At 38.5% G+C, this 16249-nt stretch overlaps 1 protein-coding gene across 3 annotated transcripts in view; it reads right to left on the bottom strand.

Annotated features, from left to right (window-relative positions):
- TSG101 (tumor susceptibility 101) overlaps positions 1-16249 on the bottom strand; it is a 58310-nt gene that overhangs the window by 27998 nt on the left and 14063 nt on the right. For 2 of the 3 annotated variants that reach the window (XR_003434517.1, XM_027115238.1), the window contains exons 5-7: positions 7251-7377; positions 7060-7152; positions 3455-3521 (exon numbers count right to left, since the gene is read on the bottom strand). Coding sequence is in view for 2 of the 3 variants with exons in the window: in XM_027115238.1 (XP_026971039.1) it covers positions 3455-3521; positions 7060-7152; positions 7251-7377 (287 nt within the window). In the remaining variant the exon portion in view is untranslated. The remainder of the gene's footprint in view (positions 1-3454; positions 3522-7059; positions 7153-7250; positions 7378-16249) is intronic. The other variant, XM_027115239.1, reaches the window with a different exon arrangement.

Raw genomic sequence — 16249 nt, 5'->3', positions numbered from 1 at the left:
AGCTAAAGTATGAATCCATCTCTTCCTCAAGATACTAATAATCAAAATAGGGCAAGATCCCTGTAAACAATCCTGATAGGATAAAGAAAACAATAAATGCTAAATAAAAGTTCAGGAAATGTATACAGTTGATCCTTGAACAATATGGTTTTGAACTGTGCTGGTTCACTTATATGCAGATTTTTTTCACTAAATACATACTAGACTACTATACGAGCCACAGTGGGTTGAATCTGAGGATGCGAAACCTCAGATATGACAGAGAGGCCCGACTATAAAGTTATACTTGGATTTTCAATTGCAAGGAGGGTCGACACCCCTAGCCCCCCGACCTCCCCCTGATGTTCAAGAGTCAACTGTAGTGGAAAATACAGCTAGAGGAAATCAGAGAAGGTTTGGGGAGATCTGTAATACCTATAAAAGTTGCACCTTTATTAAAACTCTTCAGGGGCTTCCCTGGTGGTACAGTGGTTAGGAATCCACCTGCCAATGCAAGGGACACGGGTTCGAGCCCTGCTCCGGGAGGATCCCACATGCCGCGGAGCAGCTAAGCCCTTGTGCCACAGCTGCTGGGCCTGCGCTCTGGAGCCCGTGAGCCACAACCACTGAAGCCCGCGCACCTAGAGCCCGTGCTCCGCAACAAGAGAGGCCGCCACAATGAGAAGCCTGCGCACCACAAAGAAGAGGAGACCCTGCTCTCTGCAACTAGAGAAAGCCCACGCACAGAAATGAAGACCCAACACAGCCAAAAATAATAAATTTAAAAAATAAAAAAAAAACCTCTTCAGTCCTCCTACTCATAACCCTATATTCTCCAGCCATATTAGAGTGCTTCCTTATTCTTTCCTGGGATTTTTTTTTGGCTTTCACACCTATGATTACATAAAATTGAGTGGGCTGAACTTAATAACCGGTAAGTTTCCTCTGATATAAAATGTTATTGCTGTTTGCTGTTCCCTCCACCTCTAAATACTTACTTTTCTTTTAAACCAGTTCCTTCATTTATGAAGCTATCTCTAAGCTCCCACCTCCAAACAGATGTGACCTCTCCTTTAAAGCTGTTTATCACAGCACTTAACATTTTCTGTCTTTTCTGATATCAGAAACTGTTTTCTAATAATACATGCTTGCTAGTACATATACCAAAACTGGAACAACTATCCTTGACATACTTTTTAGTTTCCTTGCATACATGCTGCAAGGTGCTAAATAAAACTTTCAAAAGATCTTAAAATTTTAAAGAGACCTTAGAGATCCTCTAGTCCAACTTTCCACAGCAAGAATAAATATTCTCATATTCACTGTTGTAAAATAAAGATTCTTGAATCACTGATTTACTAATTCTCCTTTAGGATAAAGCGGGAAGACAAAGAGGTCCTGAGGCTCTTCTGCCAAGACCTTGCGTATGCAGAAGGATACAGACAGTAATGTGAGTACAGTTACCCTTAACAACTCATTAGCCTGTCATGAGATTAAAAGTAACATTTCAAAAAAAACCCAAAAAACAAAACGCATCAAATCTTGAAAAATAGCTACCTCAAAAAGGAACTTCTAGGCTTCCCTGGTGGCACAGTGGTTAAGAATCCGCCTGCCAATGCAGGGGACATGGGTTCGAGCCCTGGTCTGGGAAGATCCCACATGCCGTGGAGCAACTAAGCCTGTGCACCACAACTACTGAGCCTGCGCTCTACAGCCTGCGTGCCACAACTACTGAGCCCGCGTGCCACAACTACTGAAGCCCACGCGCCTAGAGCCTGAGCTTCGCGACAAGAGAAGCCACCGCAGTGAGAAGCCCATGCACCAAAATGAAGAGTAGCCCCTGCTCGCCTCAACTGGAGAAAGCCCGCACGCAGCAACAAAGACCCAACGCAGCAAAAAAAAAAAAAAAAAAGAATAAAATAAATTTTTTTAAAAAAGGAACTTCTTACAAATAACCTCACAAAAGACACTTTTTTTTTTTTTTTTTGCGGTACACAGCCCTCTCTCTGTTGTGGCCTCTCCCGTTGCGGAGCACAGGTTCCGGATGCGCAGGCTCAGCGGCCATGGCTCACGGGCCTAGCCGCTTGGCAGCATGTGGGATCTTCCCCGACCGGGGCACGAACCCGTGTCCCCTGCATCAGCAGGCGGACTCTCAACCACTGCACCACCAGGGAAGCCCACAAAAGACACTTTTAAGGTTATGTAAGATGAGTAAGATTTACATTTCTGTCAATATTTTCAGCCTTCATTTTTATCTACAAGTTTCTCTGAAGTGGCTTCATTGTTCAGAAGTCCATTTCCTTATTGTGCTTCTAATAACCATTCCCTATATGCCCAAAGTTCCTTCTTACTAGCAACTGTTCATTATAACGGCTTGTAATTTCAAGGCTTCAGATAGAATTCCATTTCTAGAACTTAATCAGAAAATTAAAGGTCTCAAGAAATCTAAAACTTACAACTTGTTTATATATAACAATCATAGGAATCTTTCTTTCTTGTCTCTGACAGATGTTCATCTAGTCTGCTTACCCAGATAAATGTGACAGAATACTTACTACCTTATAAAGCAAGTTCTTGAAATTAAGAAAGGCCCCCAAATAAATGTTTGCTAAATTTAACTTATAAGATCCTGCATATTATATATGTATATACATATATTTATTATGGCAGGTGTTCCGGAATTCTAGCTGCATTTATCTGTGAGGTTCTATGGAGCTAAGAAGAGTTAGCAGGGTTAAAATTTTTTTGTTAATTTCGAGTAGCTGGAAAATTTCATCTAGGCACCAAGTATATGCCAGTCTTGCATTCTAAGTTAGCCCCAAGACCACCTTTGGAAAGTACTCCTAGATTACCCCTGGAACAGGTACACATTTAAAACATGGATTAATAATTATTTCTTATCGATTTTTCTAGTATGTATTATTCATAGACTGATTTCACTATTAATTTCATTTACCTGTTATGTTATTAACATATGGATACTAAAGGTTGGTAGTACGTGTAGTCTATGAACTGAATAAATATGGGGATGAGACTGACCCCATCATATGCACCATTAATTCATTCCCTGTAGTTTACAGAAAAGGTCAGTTTTTTAAAAAGGATATTAAAATATTTTTCTCAGTGGCTGAGGTCATCATAATTAGTATTCCATTAATCTTTCAGCCATTTACACTGGATATACAGAGTTCTTAAAAGGAAAGAAACAAGGATTTCAAGGTACAAAACTAATCAAGATTATTGTCATTTCCCCACCCCTTTCCTCTCTCTGAATAGAATGGAGCTGCATTTCTCTAAATGGAAAAAACTCCTCTTGAACTATGTATATACCATAAAATTTCAGCAATAAACTGAGTTTTACCTTCCATTAAATTGCAACCATTTTCATTTTAATGCCCTAGTTAGCACCCATTATTTTTATTCTAGATCTAATAGAATTTCTAATACAATTATTCAAAAGATAATTTTTCATTACCTGGGATTGGGAGGGTATCCGGATGGGTATGCAGAAATTCCACTTGGCATGCCTGGCATGTAGGAAGCTAAAAATAATTTTTAATATTTTAAAATAGTATGCATAGTCCTGGATATATAGGGTATCAAATAAGACACACATCACCATCAAACCACAGCAAAATTTCATACAGTTAAAGAATTCAAATCTCAGCACCAAAAACAAAACACTCCAGCCATATTAGTTCTTCACTGCAACTAATAAATAACTTCAAACCACATAACTCTAAAAGCATTAAACGTGACAATTCCAACAAGGATTAACTGGCGAACAGGTCAACCCGGTCAGCTCTTCAAGCTCTCAACGAGTCTATAACCTGAGACAGGAGCCAATTCAGTTTGGAATTTAGAGGAAGGTAAATGTGCCCTCCTCTGGTCCAAGGTCAGCTTCTTAGAAAGTGGCCTCTTTATTATATCTAAGATATCTTTTGAAATTTCTTGCAAGATTATGTTGACCGATCAGCACAGCTGGTTTTGTTGGCTTGACTGAGAACTTTAAACGACTTCAAATTACTACAAGAAGTCCTAAACAAAACTTATATTCAGCCAGACTGGTTAAAACAAACAAAAGCTTGGAAATACTAGGTGGAAAAAGGTTCAAATCTAGCAAGCATAAAGAATGCTTTATATATATTTTAAAGAGAACACTAATGACAAAGAACTAGTCAGTGATGCCAAGAGGCTAACCAACATCGAGGAAGAAAAAGAGAAGAAGTTAATCTTGGCCTTAACTGGAAACAACTTGTCTGAGAATCAAATTAACCTCAGTGAAATTTTTCTCACTGAATATAATTAGCCCTTAATCCAATCAATAAATATTTTAGTGCCTTTCTGTGAAAGGCACTGGATTAAAAAAGAAAGAAAGAAAGAAAGAAAGAAAGAATTCCTGGCCTCAAGTTGCTTATAGTCTAGTGAAGGAGATAAACACGAAAAGAATGAAAATACAGAGTGATAAGTGTCATGACAGGGGAAGTACAGAGTGATATATATGGGATCATACAGGAGGTAGCTAATTAAATGTAGGAGGTGGGGGTAAACAAGAGTGATCTAGTAGATGAATGGTACACAAAGGCTTGAAGAGAGAAGTGGAACACTCAAGAAGTAAACTTTTAGAGCACATAATGCAAGTGGATGGGAGAAGTATGCTGGGCTCTGACTAAGGGCCTTAAACGTCTTTATCAGAGTTGCTGAGCTTACATCCCCAAGTGTCAGTGTTCACAGTCTTCTTGTTAGGATGAATCTATAGATGTCATAAGTAAATTTTTTCTTAAGTATAATTAAGCTAAGGATGATGTTCAGTGCTATTTCATAAAGGGAAAAATACCTCCCAAAATGTCATAATTGCTAGATCTCATAAAACATTTCTTCTTCCTGGGCCAAAACACAGTTGATCTTTATGAACATCAAAAGATGAGGCCACTATTAGGTGTCAGCAACATATATAGTCAATTACTAGTTTCTCTCCCCATTCTAGTTTCTCTTAAACACATATAAACTACGACTTCACAGTTATAAGCAATTTCCTCATAATTATAGGCAATTTTCCCTTCTAAGGTTCTGAAAAGCTAGTAATTTGACCAAAATCTCCAAATTTTGATTTTGGGAAACAACAAAAGTTGAGTCCAAGACTGGTAAGGAAGCAGATAATGAAGTGAAGTAATTTCAGAGCCAGAATAAAATGGAATACAAATAAGCATAATACATGGGGTTATTATAAGGATTAAATAAGAACTAATATGAAGTGCTTAGCTGTGTCTCATAGTCACCACTGAATAAATGTTGACTATTACTGTTAGTTGTCAAAAAATGAGGTTTGGGCACAACACTTTTTTAGTGTGACTTATAGCTAGTTCAAAAGTCTTCCTAAAACCAGAGATCAAAAATGTTTACAGTAGGGCTTCCCTGGTGGTGCAGTGGTTGAGAACTGCCTGCTAATGCAGGGGACACGGGTTCGAGCCTGGTCTGGGAGGATCCCACATGCCACGGAGCAACTAGGCCCGTGAGCCACAACTACTGAGCCTGCGCGTCTGGAGCCTGTGCTCCACCACAAGAGACGCTGCTATAGTGACAGGCCCGTGCACTGCGATGAAGAGTGGCCCCCGCTTGCCACAACTAGAGAAAGCCCTCGCACAGAAACAAAGACCGAACACAGCGAAATAAATAAATTAAAAAACTCCTACCCCCAACATCTTCTTTAAAAAAAAAAAATGCTTACAGTAATGATGATGATGATGATAATAATAATAATAATAATAACAGAAGTATATAATTTCTTAACTAGAAGATCGTATTTAAGTATGGATCCAAATTTCTGGGCTGTTCCTTGATGTGTGGGTGTAGGACGGAATTCAGACTTTCATTTCTTTGCAGTCATACATGACAATAATGAATATCATTTAAATGTATAAAAAGTATTAAAACTGTAATGGACAGACAATAAGTTGGTCTCTTTTAGTAATTTACTTATATTAGCTCTATATTGTTTAATGTGATTTATAGTGAGTGAATGCAAAATGGAAGTGTAATAGTGATCTCTTTAGTGAGGTCTCTTTCTTGAATGCTGCACTTCCAATGTTAACATAAAACTAGAAGAAATTTAGGAAAAAGATGTTGCTTAGGGGACTAACATTCTGAAAAGGTTACCTTTATCTTAAGTGGTCACTGGCTATGTTATTTGAGCAAATAAATATGAACGATGATCTAGGAAATATTTTGCATTTCAACATTAGATGGGCAAGATAATCTAACCTTGGATATTAAAGTCAACAGAATTTATTAAGATGAAAACAAATTTCTGATCCAAAAGAATCCCTAGAATCTTTATTAAAAGAGCAACAAAATGCTACAGCCAAGCTTATTCTGGGAAAGCAGAGAAGGAAAAGGAAATGGATTCAGAAAGTTCTGTTAGATTCCCATTCAGCTTGTTAGTCAAGATGCTCCTCAAGGCAGAATGGATTAAAAAGGAAGATGATAATTTTCAGTGGGAGGAAAATGAAAGCGCACATAATCTAACTTATAAGATAAATTAAGTCTGGTTAATTATCTTAAACAAAATTTGTTTTAAAAAAATCACAGCTCAAAACACAATGAACAGGTTTAGTAAAGTCAAAACAAGTAAGTACAACCAACTCTCAATTATCCAGGGTGATTTTAAAGTACCAGTAAGAATTATTTTTGAAAAACCCAGAAATAACAGAGATAATGTACACCAGTTAGGGGAGAACTGATATTGACTCCATGCCCCCACCCTCTCCACTCAAAGTAAAATCATGAATTGGTTGTACTCAAGAGAAGAAAGCTGAGAGCTAGATGTCCATTGTGTACACCCAGAATAGCTGAATGTGAATTATATAGTTTACTTTATAATTGATTCTTATCTATAGCACTGATCCTGGAGTTGCAAACAAAAGGAGGTCAGATTGCCTTTCAAGTTGTATCTACTTCCAAACGGATCAAATAAAGCTATTCCATGGCATGCATAATTTAAAAAAAAATTCCAGCTCTATTCCAGCATTCTTTCTCCTCCATTTTGGAATCCAGCACACCCATAGTTAGATTTCTACCCACAAACGAAAGCCCAAATGCCAGTCTTTGTTGAGAATCTGTACATGCAGATGTGGGGCCTCAGAATACCTCCAAAAAATCGACTAACTTGATAAGCTAAAAAGCAAATTGAAGTCATCAAAAAAAATATTTTTACAAGATTTTGTTTTCTTTTGTTTATATGAGTTTAAAAATCAAATCTCAGTTCTACTTACTGTTTGGTGGCCCTGTTGCCTGGTATGGTGGATAGGATGCTGAAATAGTAGCACGAGAAAAGACTGGAGGTTCTTCTCCAAACACCACAATCATAACTTGAATAAGCCCCAACAAGTCTGACTGTGGCTAAAAATGGAAAACAATTTAAGTCATTTACAGATTTACTTTTTGGCAATAAGGAAAAGTCTGGCCATTTCTTATCTGTTTTCAACTTAGCACGACAATTTCCTTTGTAGGACCCCAAACGTGAAAATTCCATTTAATTAATTTAATACAGCTAGGTGATTTCTACTTATTATTTATGTGTAGCAAGGCTGCTACTTCATGTATATAAAAACAGCACTAGCCAAAGCAGTATACTGCAAAATTCAGATGGTATTGTTCTTCATTTGACTCCATACAGCTAACCAAAATTTATTATATTTCCAGTGGACAAATTAAGGATGCTGGTACGGTATAAACTCAGGGATGGATGTAAGCAGTAGTCACAAATATTATTTAAGGCCTTTAAAAGATAACAATGTTACCTTGGAAACACATGTTCCTAGATTAATTTTTATTAAAGATAGTATCATGAACTCTGAAATTATAAGTAGACTCCATTTTAGAAATCACTAGATTGTTGTACAAAAGATATAAATTATTAAAGGATCTTTCCTTCCAATACCATAGTTACAAAGAGAGTGCCTGTATCCCATAAAGGCTGCTAAACTTTTTTCTCAAGTACCTATTGATCACTAATTTAAGACAAACTATGCTAGGCAAAGTTGTTCAAACTGACTTATCTGATGGTTGTTTTCACCCATTATATTCTGTGTATATCTCACCTCACACACTTCATTCATTAGTTCATCAGGTTCTGAAGGATTACTCAATTATCTTGATCAGTTAATCATCTTCATAACTTCCCTTCTCCTGACAGAAGAGTTTACTAGCAGCTTTCAACTTTCCAAAGCACCAATTTTGTTCCATTCTGTCCCAACGTATGGACAGTGACAATAGATAACATTTCAGAAAGCTTCTTATGAAAACTTACTGATTCTCACTATTCCAATACCCTTCTTATGTTTGTCTGTAAACTTACACGCTGAGACAGGGAGTAAACATGTACAGTATCTGTGTAGCACCAAGGAGTGTAGGCTGGAGATTATGGCTGGTGTGTGTATGGGGTTGCTACTGAGAATCACACAATTTAAATCTCTTGTTAATTATTTAGTCCAACAAAACTCCCTAACTAAATCATAAAATGATTTTAAAATCATGCACTTTAAAAATTGAGATAATTCACATACCATAAAATTTACCATCTAAAGGTGTATAGTTCAGGACTTCCCTGGTGGTACAGTGGTTAAGAATCTGCCTGCCAATGCAGGGGACATGGGTTTGATCCCTGGTCCGGGAAGATCCCACATGAGACAGAGCAACTAAGCCCGTGCGCCACAACTACTGAGCCTGCACTCTAGAGCCTGGGAGCCACAACTGCTGAGCCCATGTGCCACAACTGCTGAGCCCAAGCACCACAACTGTAGAAGCCCATGCACCCTAGAGCCCATGTGCTGCAACAAGAGAAGCCACCATGATGAGAAGCCCGTGCACCACAAAGAGTAGCCCCCATTCGCCACAGCTAGAGAAACACCGCGTGCAGCAACAAAGACCCAATACAGCCAAGAATTAAAAAAAAAAAAAAAGTGTATAGTTCAGTGGTTTTTCTCTATCACCACTGTCTAATTCCAGAATATTGTTATCATCCTCAAAAGAAATCTATCCCTATTAGTGATCACTTCCAATTTCCCCCTCCCCTCAGCTCCTGGCAACCACAAATCTATTTTGTCATTGGATTTGCCTATTCTGGACATTTCATGTAAATGGAATCATACAATTCGTGTCTGGCTTTTTCCACCTAGCATAATATTTTCAAAGGTTAACCCATGTTTGTAGTATGAATCAGTACTCCATTTATACAGTCTTATAACCATAGTTTTGTCAAGACAAATTTTAATTCTTTACCATACCATTCCTTTCACATTAAAGTCTTTGAAGGAAGGAAAATTAATCGTTAATACCTACTTCCAGGCCTATTATAAAGCAACAGGTCATGAATATTTCAGAATGACAAATGACTAATTCAGAATGATACAGGATACAAAAAACATAGCAAGAATGTTAGTTTATTTTAGCTCAAACACCTAAGGGTCAACTGAAACATATAGTATCTTTATAAAACTTTTTTCCTATTGAAAACCCTGAAAACTTGAAGAGCAAAATTGCTTTCTTCTCTATCCCTTTTTGTTTGCTTTTCCAGCAAGCAATAAAAAGGTCAGATTTTACATTCTAAGCAGTATATGATACACGTTCAGGATTAGGATTAATAAGCAATTGAATTAGTAAGATCAAGATAAATGAGAGCAGCCCTAGTTCATGTTCTGTGCCATGCTAGATTACTACAATAGCCTTCTGTGCGGGTTCTAGTTTTACTTACTGATTATGATTGAGAGAATTTTCTATAAAAGTTCACGCTCCCCTCCCATTATACAGAGTTGTTGCTGAGAATCAGTTGCTTAGGCGGAAACTACATTTTCCAGTCCTTTTTGCAACTAGTTTTTACCAATGGACCATAAGCAGAAGAGATTTAACTTTTAAGCCAAGGTGCACAAGAAGGAGGGCCACCAATCTCTTTGCTTGTCTTCCTTGATGCGGAGGACTCTGAAGCCCCGGGAGATGGTGGCACAACAAACTGGAAAGCGCCTGGTCCCTGAAGCTCAAGTGAGGGAAAGCTGCCTGCCAGTGAGGCAGACTCCCAGTGGACTATTACGTGAGCAAGAAATTTCCAGCGTTAAGTCTCCAGTATTTGGGGTTTTATGTTTTAGAGCAGCTAGTGATTTTCAGTCAGAAAGCTAATTAATGTATTTATCTAGTACACTTCAGACATTATACCTAACAATCATTGCATTTAATGCCTTACTTTTGTTCAGAAATCTAAAATGACTCCCAGCTGCCTATTCAAGGATGAAGTCCTTAGCTAAAAATCAGGATCTTCCATGATATAACCTTGAACACCATACCAAAGTTAGCTACCCTTATGTCTTTTTTGTTAGATTTGTGGAATATAACATACATACAGAAGTGTATGTAACTTTAAAGAGTAACAATAAAGAAAATATTTGTGTAGCTATCATCCAACTTAAGAAATAGAAGTTTGCCAGCAACTTACAAGTTCCTGACTGCATCCCCCTCTATCTATTCTATAGTTACCCACTTCTCTGACTTAGCAGATAATCATTCTTTTCTTTAAACTACTACCTTATAAACAATTTTCTAAACAGTATGTTTAATTTTTTCTGTTTCTGAACTTCATATGAATTAAATCAAACTGTGGATTCTATTGAGACTTATTTCAACAATGTAAGATACATTCCTGTTAAAGAGTATAGTTATAAATTCATTTTAATTGCTGTATGGTGTTCCACTGAATGAATACACAACTTCTTTATTCACTCTCCTGTTGTTAACAGTCATATGGGTTGTATCCAGTCTTTGGTTATTTATGAACCATGAATGAACATTCTTGCTCTGAACATTCTTGCTCATGAACATTCTTGCTCTGTTTCCTAGTATGTATGTGCAAGCGTTACTCGTTTTTTTTGGCTGCATTGGGTCTTCACTGCTGCACGCGGCCTTTCTCTAGTTGCAGCGCGCGGGGGCTACTCTTCGTTGCAGTGCGCAGGCTTCTCATTGTGGTGGCTTCTCTTGTTGCGGAGCACAGGCTCTAGGCATGCGGGCTTCAGTAGTTGTGGCTCACGGGCTCTCAAACACAGACTCAGCAGCTGTGGCACATGGGCTTAGTTGCTCCATGGCATGCAGGATCTTCCTGGACCAGGGCTCAAACCCGTGTCCCCTGCATTGGCAGGTGGATTCCCAACCACTGTGCCACCAGGGAAGCCCAAAAGGGTTACTCTTGTGCAGTAGTTATCAACTGGGGGTGCTATTTTTGTCTCCCAGTGGATATTTAGAAATGTCTAGAGACATTTTCAGTTGTCACAACTGTCATGCTACTGGCATCTTGTGGATAAAGGCCAGGGATCCTACATCCTATAATGAACAGAACAGCTCTCCCACAATAAAGAATTATCTGACCCACAATGCCAGTAGCACTGAGGTTGAGAAACCCTGCTCTAGTGTACATACCAAGGAGTGGAATTGCTAGGACATAGGGCATGGGCCCTTACAACTTTACTAGGTAATACCAAACTAATTTCCAGAGTAGTGTGTCAATTTTGCTCCCATCAGCAGTGTCTAAGAGTTCCCTTTGCTCCACATCCTCTCTAAGCCTTAGCGTTGTCAACTGGTAGTGCAAATTTAATGCACATGTAATGGTATCTCGTTATGGTCTTAATTTATATTTCCCTCACTACTAGCAGGATTAAACATCTTTCCATATGTTTACTGGCCATTAGAATTTCTCTTTTGTGAAGTACTTGTTCAAGAGTTTCATCTATTTTTCTATTGGGCTTCTTTCTTTTAATGATTCCCAAAAATTATTTTTATGTTCTGGACATTACCCTGTGGGTGTTAAGTACTACAAGTATATTCTTTCAGTCTGTGGTTAGTCTTTTCAGTTTTTAATGTGTCTTTCATGAACAGAAGTTCTTAATCTGCATAAGCTCAAGGTAAAATTTAGTAGTCTTTTCCTTTATAGTAAAAGTTTTCCATCTTGTTAAAAAAAACCCTCACCTATTACAAGATCATGAAAGGCAGTCTCCTATATTGTTTTAAAAGTCTTATTTTTTTGCCTTTCACAATCTACCTGAAATTGATTTTTGTATATTATACAAATAGGAATCTCACTGTCCCAACTCCATAACTGAAGTTAATCTTATCCCCACTTACCTACTATAACACCACTGTTATACATCAAGTGTTTATGTATAGGCATACCTTTTCTTACTGTGCTTTGCTTTATTGTCCTTTGCAGATACTGCAGTTTTTACAAATTGAAGGTCTGTGGCAACCCTGTGTTGTCACGTGATGGTTAACATTTTTTTTTTTTTTTTTTTTTGCGGTACACGGGCCTCTCACTGTTGTGGCCCTTCCCGTTGCGGAGCACAGGCTCCAGACGCGCAGGGTCAGCAGCCATGGCTCACGGGCCCAGCCGCTCCGTGGCACGTGAGATCCTCCCGGACCGGGGCACAAACCCGTGTCCCCTGCATTGGCAGGCGGACTCCCAACCACTGCGCCACCAGGGAAGCCCCATGGTTAACATTTTTTAACAATAAAGTATTTTTTTTAACTTATTTTCTTGAAGTATAGTTGATTTACAATGTTAATTTCTGCTGTACAGCAAAGTGATTCAGTTATACATATATATATTCTTTTTCATATTCTATTATGCTTTATTATAGGATACAACAAAGTATTTTTAATTAAGGTATGAATACTGTTTTTTTAGACACAACGCTATTACACATTTAATAGACTACAGTATAGTGTAAACATAACTTTTACATGCATTGGGAAACCATGCAATTTGTGTGACTCATTTTATCGCAACATTTTGCTTCACTGCAGTAGTTTGGAATTGAGTCCACAATATCTCCAAGGTATGTCTGTATAGTGGATCTTTTTTCTGGGTTATTTATTATGTTCCATCTACCCATTGGAATATTTCTCTGACAATTCCATACCATCTTAATTACTAGTTTTTTAAAATGCATTTTGATACCTCTAAGGCAAGTCCCTTCCAGCTTACTCTTCTTGGCTATTATTAATATTTGCATTTCCATATAAACTTTGGATTCAGCTTATCAAGTTCACAAAATTAACAAATATGCAAAGAAACAAACACTTCTGTTAAGAAATAGATCAGGGCTTCCCTGGTGGTGCAGTGGTTGAGAATCAGCCTGCTAATGCAGGGGACACGGATTCGAGCCCTGGTCTGGGAGGACCCCACATGCCGCAGAGCAACTAGGCCCGTGAGCCACAACTACTGAGCCTGCGTGTCGGGAGCCTGTGCTCCGCGACAAGAGAGGCTGCGATAGTGAGAGGCCCGCACACCGCGATGAAGAGTGGCCCCCGCTTGCCACAACTAGAGAAAGCCCTCACACAGAAATGAAGACACAACACAGCAAAAATTAATTAATTAATAAACTCCTACCCCCAACGTCTTCTTTAAAAAAAGAAATAGATCAATTTGTAGAGAACCAACATATTTATAATACTGAGTCTTCCAATCCATGAAAAAGGTTCTCTTTCAATAAAATTTGGAATTTTCTCCATAATGGATTTGTACATCTTTTGTAAGGTTTATTCCTACGTCAACAGCATTAAAAATATAAACTATTCGTAAACCAGTTCATTAATTCTCTATTCTGCTAAGTCTAATCTGCTATTAAACCCATCTATTGAGTTTTTGTGGGTTTTTTAATTTATTTTATTTATTTTGGCTGCGTTGGGTCTTCATTGCTGCGCGCGGGTTTCTCTAGTCACGGAGAGTGGGGGCTACTCTTCGTTGCAGTACGTGGGCTTTTCATTGCAGTGGCTTCTCTTGTTGCAGAGCACAGGTTCTAGGTGTGTGGGCTTCAGTAGTTGCAGCACGTGGGCTCAGTAGTTGTGGCTTGCAAGCTCTAGAGCGCAGGCTCAGTAGTTGTGGCACACGGACTTAGCTGCTCCATGGCATGTTGGATCTTCCCAAACCAGGGTACGAACCTGTGTCCCCTGCATTGGCAGGCGGATTCTTAACCACTGTGCCACCAGGGAAGTCCCTCTATTGGGTTTTTAATTTCTATTATTCTATTTTTCAGTTGTAAGGTTTCTATTTGGTTCATTTTAAATATAATTATAATTAGTTCTCCATATTGAACATACTAATCACAATCATTTTCAAGTCTGTGTCTGATAACTGGGTTACCTGGGGGGTGGTATCCTGTTTCTACTCTTTTTTCCCTCTTTGTCCTATCTCTTGATGTACTTGATAATTTTAAATTGTACACCTGACACTTCGTGAAAAATTAGACAGGCTCTATATATTATCTCCTTCCAGCAACAGTTCACTCTATCCTATGGCCGGCAGATACCGTGAGAATCACCTTAATATAATCAGGCACTGAACTGATTCAAGGGTGGAGTTTTACAGGGCTCATTCTGCCTGAGTTCCCACTCATGGGGTGTATTCCTCTAGTGGTGCCAACTGAGAGCCTAGGATGTTTACTCATACCCCTCCTCCTTGTGAGTGGTTCCAAACCCATACTGCCTCCTCAACCTAAGACTGCTGAGAACTTGGCTATGAATTACAGAGGCTTTCTGTTTAGCTTTTTAGCATCTTGTCTTTGAAATGTAGGAATTCAGCATATCCCTTGAGGGGGAAACTCAAATTATCTGGCTCACTTCTTTGTAGCTTCCTTTTCTCCCAAATCTTGGCTCCTAAGATATCCGCTGCCTGCAGACAGAACAGCAACTGTTGTCTTTTCAGCCCTGTGAGACTGTTAGAAACTGCAGTCTTCTTTGCCTCTAGCTAATGCCCTCTGCCCAGATTCTCAGCCTCTCACTCTGTACCAAGAATCAGTAAATACTCTTAGGCAAAACTGGCAGAATGTTGACTCATCTCTTTGCAGCAAGGATCTTGGCCCTTCAAGTCCTAATTGCCTCAACAGTTCTCCAAAGCCTTCCTCAGATGTTGTTTGTACTTTGGCTTTTCCAGCATTTTTTTGGATAGAAATTGCCAGAGCTATACCATCAGAGGCAGAAACAGAAGTTTCTTACTAGTATTACTTCTTGATAGGAACACTTTTAGTAATGAGATTTGAACAGTTTCACAAATATATGCCACCAGTATACTACTGGGTTGGCCAAAGTGTCTTCTGTTTTTAAGTAAAAATAAAAGGCACATTTTTCATTGTCACCAAGAACTTTATTGAACAATGTTGTCATCCTTTTGTTCCACTACCTTCTGCCATTTTTCAGGCAACTTCATAATTCCATATTCCCAAAACGTTTTATCTTTTTGAGCAAAGAACTGTTCCAGATGCCTTTTACAGTCTTCCAGGGAATTGAAATTTTTTCCATTAAGAGAATTTTGTAAAGACTGAAATCAATGGAAATCTGAAGGTGCAATGTCTGCTAAATATGGAGGATGAATCAGAACTTCCCAGCCAAGCTGTAACAGTTTTTGCCTGGTCTTCAAAAAACACGCCATCTTGCGTTATCCTGATGGAAGATTATGCGTTTCCTGTTGACTAATTCTGGACGCTTTTTGTTGAGTGCTGCTTTCAGTTGGTCTAACTGGGAGCAGTACTTGTTGGAATGAATCGTTTGGTTTTCCAGAAGGAACTCATAATGGAGGATTCCCTTCCAATCCCACCATATACACAACATCACCTTCTTTGGATGAAGACCGGCCTTTGGTTGGTTGGTGGTGGTTCATTTTGCTTGCCTACGATCTCTTCCGTTCCACATTATTGTACAGTATCCACTTTTCACCTCCTATCACAATTTATTTTAAAAACGGAACGTCTTCATTACATTTAAGTAGAGAATCGCATGCGGAAATACAGTCAGGAAGGGTTTTTTTGCTTAACTTACGTGGAACCCAAACATCAAAGCGATTCACATAACCAAGCTGGTGCAAATGATTTTCAGTGCTTGAGTTGGATATTTTGAGTATGTTAGCTATCTCCTGCGTCGTATAATGTTGACTGTTCTCAATTAACGCCTTGATTTGATTGCTATCAACTTCAATTGGTCTACCCGACATGCAGCATCATCCAGCGAGAAATCTACAGCATGAAACTTCGCAAACCACTTTTGACACGTCTGATCATCACAGCACCTTCTCCATACACTGCACAAATCTTTTTGTGCGTTTCAGTTGCATTTTTACCTTTCATGAAATAATAAAGCATAATATGCCAAAAATGTTGTTTTTCTTCCATCTTCAATATTAAAATGAATGGCTGCACAAAAATTCACCAATTTTGATGTCTTTTTTTTTTTTTTTTTTTTTTTT

This window comes from Aethalodelphis obliquidens, unplaced genomic scaffold (genome assembly GCF_003676395.1).
Source record: "Aethalodelphis obliquidens isolate GAN/ISIS:26980383/991018 unplaced genomic scaffold, ASM367639v1 scaffold14, whole genome shotgun sequence".
NCBI lineage: Eukaryota > Metazoa > Chordata > Mammalia > Artiodactyla > Delphinidae > Aethalodelphis > Aethalodelphis obliquidens.
Note: the sequence above shows the minus strand (reverse complement) of the source record. Positions and strands in the feature narration are given on the sequence as shown.